General features: G+C 36.3%; 1 protein-coding gene across 1 annotated transcript; it reads right to left on the bottom strand.

Annotated features, from left to right (window-relative positions):
- Positions 1-2,506: 2,506 nt before the first annotated feature.
- LOC125865618 (probable WRKY transcription factor 2) lies at positions 2,507-6,465 on the bottom strand. Its single transcript, XM_049545822.1, has 5 exons — positions 5,996-6,465; positions 4,624-4,785; positions 3,733-4,523; positions 3,474-3,632; positions 2,507-3,332 (listed from the first exon to the last, which is right to left on the bottom strand). The coding sequence occupies exons 1-5, from the start codon at positions 6,446-6,448 to the stop codon at positions 2,807-2,809; spliced, it is 2,091 nt and encodes a 696-aa protein (XP_049401779.1). The 5' UTR covers positions 6,449-6,465; the 3' UTR covers positions 2,507-2,806.
- Positions 6,466-7,394: the final 929 nt, after the last annotated feature.

The following is a 7,394-nucleotide window of genomic DNA, read 5'->3' as shown; positions in this document are numbered from 1 at the left end:
AACCCACCCAAATACATAATACCCACACCCAAAAACATAACCCAAAACCCCCAAATCAATTCATTCCCAAAACCCTAGTTTCTTCTCCATCTTCTCCGATCTTCTCTAATCTTTAGCGTAACAGAGAATTAATTCATCTGAAATAGAAATATTTCAGTAGAAAATAGCAAAACAATACTTGGTAACAAATACTTTTACTTGGAAAGAAGAAATATCATAGACAAGTAAATTACTTCATCCATATTTCCTCCATGAGAACTGTATATTGTTTTGAAATAAAAAAAACAGGTTCTCACTTGACAATTGAGCTTCTCTTTTCCTCAAAACTCTAAATCAAGCTTACTAGTCACGATTGAGGCGCAAACGAGCTTTGATTTTGGGGGTGCTATCATGATTTTTCATCTATATGAGATTATAATTCCATAAAGACATAAGTTGTATGCAAATAGGCTCCTCCTTAACATATCCAAGATAGAACTTATTTTTAAGAGTTTTAAATAAGATACCAGATACAAAATACATCAAGTTAATCTGATTCTTTGCTGGACCGACGAACATTAAAGAAGAAGGAGAAGAAACTAGGTTTGGGGAGTGAATTGATTTGGGGATTTTGAGTTCTTTTTATGGGGTGGGTATTAAGTATTTGGGTGGGTTTTAAAAATTAAGTTGGGGACTTTTAAATTTTGACAAAAAAATTAATAAATATCGGGTCCATAGGATTAAGACACGTGTACTATCGTTAGTATAAAGGGTATATACGCTTTAAAATTTGGACGGTAAGGGCACTGATGTACTAAAAGTATAATGAAGGGTATATGCATACCATTTACGATAGTTCGGGGATATATTTATCCTTTTTCCCTTCATTTTTTATTGACTATATGTAACATATAGCATACTCTTTTAAACCTTAATACTCCCTCTCTTCGAACTTACTTGTCAATTTTTGACTTGACACACCTATTAAAAAATAATAATTGATATACATAGTTTATCATTTTATCCCCTATTAATTGATAGGATCCCAAACATATTTACTTATTGGATTTTTCAAATGCACTAATATTAATAAATTGAGAGTATAATAGGAAAAATAAAATTGTTTTTTCTTGATTCGTTAGAAAATGACAACTAAATATAGAAATCAAATAACAAAATATTTGACAAATAAATAAGGGAGCCTTTAATGGTTTTGCTTAATTTGATTAGCGTTTCTACTCAATGACATCTGCTATAATTATCAATTGAAATTACAATTGATTCTACTTAAATATAGTCATTATTGTTTTGTTACAAATTGACTCTGGGGAGAAAGAGTGAAAAAAGAGATGTTATTTTACTTTTCTTGTGTTCGATTTTCAATTTTTCCTGAATCTTTATCACTAGTTTTTATGCTTCTAATTTTATATTAGAAGACCTTGTTGAATCTGGAGATACACCTATATTAGGTGAAAGATCGTTAAAGACATTATCTCTTGACATGCCTCGAGCTATGAGAATTTCCTATAAGTGTTCGTGATGAAGTATTTCTGGTAAGATTTCCAACAATTTTCATATAGTTACATAGTTTGAGTTATTAACTATTATGTGACTTATATAGATACTTTTTATGTAAATTTTATTTCAATAATTTTTGAAAATTCTATGTCTGAATTCATGTCAAACATTAATTAATTTGAGCTTCATATTCCGAATTAAGCTTGTGCTCGAGAGATAATAGTCCATATACTAATAAGGGATGTATGAATTCTCAAGAAGAGAGGAACCGTGATGGTCCCCCCTCAGAAAGGCTTACGGGTGGATACCTAGGCATCCAAAGACGAGGAAGGGTGTAGTAATCGACGGAATGCTTGGGGTTTAATTGAAACAGATTTAGCTTTGCCAATATAAATAAAGACTTAAATAATAGACAACAAGGTATTGATAAGAGGTCATTAGTAGAAATGGTGTAGGTAAGGAAGAGATAAGAGAGCCCTATGGTAGAATATGCAAGAAATTTTGTAATTACATTAAAGTTCCCCCTAATGCAAGTCGATAGATCCTTCAATCATTGAGTACACTATCAACTTCCCACACTTATCATGACAACATCACTGACCTTATGGGGAGCGGCAAGGGCCAAGGTGAATTTGGATTGATAATGAGAAGCGGTCAAATCAGTAGTAAAGGCACCAACACAGATGGTTGGTTGAATTGGGTGATAGCTTCGCGATTGATAGCTCAGTGAAGTACGACCACTACAACCAAATCAAATTGATTTTCTTTCATGCAGAAGGATTTACATTTTGTGTACTCAAAAACTTTCAAAAAGAATTTCCTTGAAGTTTTAATTAGAAAGAGAAATCATATAGTATATCACTGTTAGCATTTCTAGACCCCTTTTGGTAATCATTTCCACTTAAACAACAAGAAGTTGAAGCAAAAACTTCCAAAAGATATTGATGTAGTATTTTTGGTTATAAAAAAGCTTCAAAAATGAACTTGTAAGGATACTATAAGGGGGAAATGTCCATAATATTAGAGAATCAACCAAGTTTAGGAACTAGTTGATCTTTCGAAACTCGAAAGAACACAGTTTAGGAACTAGTTGATCTTTCGAAACTCGAAAGAACACAAAAGTATTAGAACCAAATAGGTTCTCAGAGTCAAGCACAAGGCTTGTGACACAGTTGAGAGATATAAGTCTTGACTACGACGAGACTTTCTCACCTACAAATTCAGTTATTGTTGCTAGTTTGTATCGAAATTTACATCAAATAGATGTAAAGTTAGCATTTTCTTTCTTATTCTAGAATAAGGCAAAGTTTCACATCTGAGGTCCAGGAGGCAATCCATTCATAGTTTGCTGATAAGTTGATGAGGCATTGGAGTAGTTCATATTAGGATCTGGTATTGGTTCTCCTTCTGGAAGCACGAAACCAGCATCGTTAACAGGTTGTAGCCATCCTGTATATGGATGGGAAGGGACTGAAAACTGGTGCTGATCAGAGTTGAATCCGGTCATAGAAAGATCGGTTAGACCTTGCTGCTGGTTAGTTTCGAAACTGTTAGATCCTGAGGTAGGACCAAATGAGGGAGCCTTTCCATAACGCTTGCTGGTCTTCTGAAGTTGTTTAGGCTCAGGCCTACCTACCTGGTCTTGAGCATTAGTAGTTATCGGGTTGGAGCGAGAGTTTGAAGCACCTGAGCTAACTTGGCTACTGCTGCGTTCTGCTGGAACGTCATGGTTGTGCTTCCCATCATAAGTGGTGATAACAGACCTCTGATCGAATGGGGCCCTCTCGACATGTTTCCTGACATTGCAGCCGGGGTTTGTGCACTTGTAGTAACTCCTGCCAAAGGGAAGTAATCTATCAGTTCAAGCAAACAATTCAGTGAGTGATGTGTGTCTCAGGCGCACGCCACAGGTTCAAACTTACAACAGATAATTTAGGAACTTTTAAGGATGAAATAGGTAAATGAACACGACAAACCTAGGATTTGGATTGCCTTTAACCACCTTTTGCCCATACTTGCGCCAGCGATATCCATCATCAAGGACATCTACCTCACTGATAGTTTGTACCACAATTCTTGGCTGCCTGATTGATCTGCTGACGCTTCTCGTATCTGTTGCATCCGGTTCTATCTTCCTAGATTATCAAAGATCAAAGAGAAAAGAAAAATGACAATCAGGTCCATATGATGTAATATATCGGAAATCCTACATTTTAGTGCAGAAGATGTAAAAACCTTATTTTAGACTCGGACTCATCTCCTCCATCATCACAATCTAGAGATGCACTGCCACGAGTACCATGATCATCTCCGTCAGTTGTAAAAGTAGATGATATGTCAACCGCATCCGCTGATCCCAGCGGAGCATCATTTGAATGTAAAGTGGTAGCTCCCTTGCAGTATTCAGAGTGCAAATCTGCTAATGACGTTGCTTCAAGATTGTCGTTCTTCCACTCGAGGCCTCCAGCAGTAGGTCCTTGTTGGATGGTTTCCAAAGCCAGCTCACTGTTAGCACCTGTTCCAGTTGGATCCACATTGTCTAGTTGCATGTCACCAAATGAACTTGAAGATCCGAGGGCTGATATCTGATTTGGCAGTGGTTTTGGGTGATTGTGAGCCCCATTGTATATAATTTCCGTGACATGACCTTTATGATATCGCGCTATTTCCTTCTTGACAAGACAATTTGGATGTGTGCACTTATAAAAACTCCGAGGATACTCACTTCCTTTAGCTTGATTTTCCCCATATTTTATCCAATTATAACCATCTTCAACTGAAGAATCACCATCAGTGTCCTCATCCTGTTGCTCTTCAAGAGACGGAGAATGCTCCGTACTACCACCAACTGCATTAAAGGTCCTTATCTCTGGATTTTTATCACTACCCCGGACATCCTCTTCAGTAAACATAGGGAAATCAGTTGTTTCATGACATATCTGTTCATTTTGAGTTGCTTCCATACTATGAAGTTGAAGAGAGTTATTTGGATGAACTGAACCCTCAATTTGACTAAACTCGTTTACCTGCAACCGAGAGTAATAACACATTCAGAGACTGGAAATAGACAGGAAACTATGCAATATGTGTGTACGCATGTGCATGAGAGAGAGATATTGTGGTTACTCCGCCAGTCTCCATAATTGGATTGAAAGACAAAGAAGATGAACTATTAGTCCCTAAAGCAGTCTCATTCCTCTTATCTGCAGCTTCAGTCGTCAACATAACACTTCTACTCTCGTTGCCTGAGGCACATGGTAATAGTCCAGTTGTAGGAGATGGATAAACCTGTGGCAAAAATGTGTATTTGAATCATATCTACATCAAAAGCAAGAACTTTGGCGGCTGATTGCCGGTTGGCAGCAAGTTTCCAGACACATTGCACTTCTGCTCGGGTTGAGGATACTTCGGAAGGAACTTTTGGAACACCAACAGCATTAAAGGAAAAATAGAACAAACTCTACCATATTTCAGTTCGGGAATCACAGGCTGCCGATTCACGTTAACAATGCAGCTTCAACACATTTTCGAAAACTTCAACTGAAAAATATGGTGCACTAAATGGACCAGGGTCTATTGTGTTAGCAAACCTCTTTGACAGTTTAGACAAATTCCAGTTTCACAACATAATCTAGAGACTAGCCTATAATAAGCAAGACAAATCCAGCACATCATCTATGTGCTGCTTACACAATACTAGACAATCAATCTAAATGGTCCCCAGGATTTTGGTCTAGTGGTAAGAGTGCAACACATAATGTGTGGATTAGACGCACGTCATGAATTCAAACCGTGCTGCAGACAAAAGGCCGGATACTTAAGTGGAGAAGAATAGAGGGACGAGTTCATTATTAACCAAGTTTCAGACCATGCACCACTGGACTTCAGAGATTTCTCAGTTATTAACAACATACCCCTGGTATAATCCCTATGGGGAGGCACTACAACAAATAAAGGATTTAATGGCAAAAATATAATTGCCGCTATATTATATTTAGTAGCAATAATAAACATAGGTATTTATAACCAGCACTCTCTACAGATGTGACTAAAGGTTTTAGTGACTCAGGATGCAATAACATTAACTCAATTGCCGCTAAATGTTTTTGCGGCAATATTAAAAAGGAAGATCTATTGCCACTAATGTTTCTTTTGCTATAGTGAGGTTAGAGTGTACACATAACTTACCCCTACCTTGTCGAGATAGAGAGACTATTTCTGATGGACCTTGGCATATTATAAAGCATTTCCAAGCAGTTTAAAAAAGAGAATACAGAAATGAGAGTAATAACGACAACTAATAACATGAAATGGGAGTAACACACGACATACAGAGGAAAGAACAGCAATGCCAACAAAATAATGGGATAATCAAAGCACAAAAAGTACAGGTGATAATCAAAATCGAAGAATAAAAACACTATGCTATTTCTCGGTTATTAAAAACAAATAGAAGAGAGAGACATTCAATCTTAAACAGGAAGTGTGAGGTACATACCAGTGAATTATAGAGCAAAACAGGTGAATACAAGAGGATTGATGGACTGAGACCAGCAGCAATACTCAAATAAGGAGACTTAACTTCTTGATTCTGTGACACAAAAGGAGGTCTAAGGCCATCTGTATTCAGCCTCGGGACGTTAAATCCAGTTCTAGCTACCATTCTTTCCATGAGCCCTCCACGAGAACTCGTGTTCTGCTCTGATGGTGCACTCACATTCACTGTTTGATCAGTCATTGCACCAGTTTGTGCCCCATCAGAGTTGCACCAGGTGACATGCTCTTGAGGCTCGACAACGAGGTTTCTACTTTCATTAGTTTCCTCCAGATGAGCTGACCATCCAAAATCATCAGCTAGCAGTGAAGAGATGAGTGCTCTTGAGCTCGGGCTCGGGATAGGGCTAGGTGGTATCCAATCTCCACTAGCAACATGATCATTGAACCCGGCCATTAATGGTCAACACTTTAGTACAAGCAACACAAAAGAGATTTAAACTGCAATATCAAAGAACCATATAAATGAACTTAATCCTCAAGGATATAAACAACACAACCATTTCCTTAATACTTCTAAATAATAGTAAGAAAATTACATAGTATATTAATTACAACGATTTGTTTGTTTGTCATAACATAATTACAATATCTATTTGGAAAAGAAGAGAAACAACATGATATTCTAGGCCTAAAAGCTACTTCCACAATTTTCACGAAAGAGATTCTGAATATAAAGAAGTAAACACACCTAGAAGTCAAAGGTGATTCAACATTTACTATATATTTGACGTTATATATATATATAAGACATCCCTCCTTCCTCTTATAATTTTGTTTCAAAAGCATTAACAAAAAGGGCAAACAAGGTGAGCCAATAATAATCTAATGCATATTTGAGATTTTAGTTTAAGGCAATAGAAATGAACATGCATTTCCAGCTAGGGGCGGAGTTAGGGGGCACAAGGAGTTCATCAGAATCCCCTTCGTTGAAAAATTATATCGCAACTTAAATTTCACTACTTTTTATGTGTATATATTAGATGTCCGACTTAATATTTCACTACTTTTTTATGTATATATATTAGATGTCCGACTTAATACTCATGGCTTCTTTCTTGTGTTTCCTATTATATATTTCAATATTTTTAGTAAAATCCTGACTCTGTTGAAAAATTACACCGTATACGTAAAGATTAAATTACTATTTTTTTTATGTATATATATTAGATATTGACTTAATCCTCCTGCTTCTTTCTTATGTTTCCTTCTATATATTTCAATATTTCAAGGGCGGCTCAATGCTAGAGCTCAATTTTTTAGTAATAATAAAATTATTATAAGTCTTTTTTAACAAAAAAGAACTACATTTTTTAACTTATTTGTCTTTTTTAGTTTGTTTC

This window comes from Solanum stenotomum, chromosome 5, assembly GCF_019186545.1.
Source record: "Solanum stenotomum isolate F172 chromosome 5, ASM1918654v1, whole genome shotgun sequence".
Classification (NCBI taxonomy): Eukaryota; Viridiplantae; Streptophyta; class Magnoliopsida; order Solanales; family Solanaceae; genus Solanum; species Solanum stenotomum.
Note: the sequence above shows the minus strand (reverse complement) of the source record. Positions and strands in the feature narration are given on the sequence as shown.

Excerpts from the sequence above, each read along its gene's own strand:
- LOC125865618 (XM_049545822.1), bottom strand. The coding sequence starts at position 6,448 with ATGGCCGGGTTCAATGATCATGTTGCTAGTGGAGATTGGATACCACCT. Across the intron at positions 4,786-5,995 it reads TTTTGCTCTATAATTCACTG|GTTTATCCATCTCCTACAAC; the intron begins GTATGTACCTCA and ends TTTTTGCCACAG. Across the intron at positions 3,333-3,473 it reads AAAGGCAATCCAAATCCTAG|GAGTTACTACAAGTGCACAA; the intron begins GTTTGTCGTGTT and ends TCCCTTTGGCAG.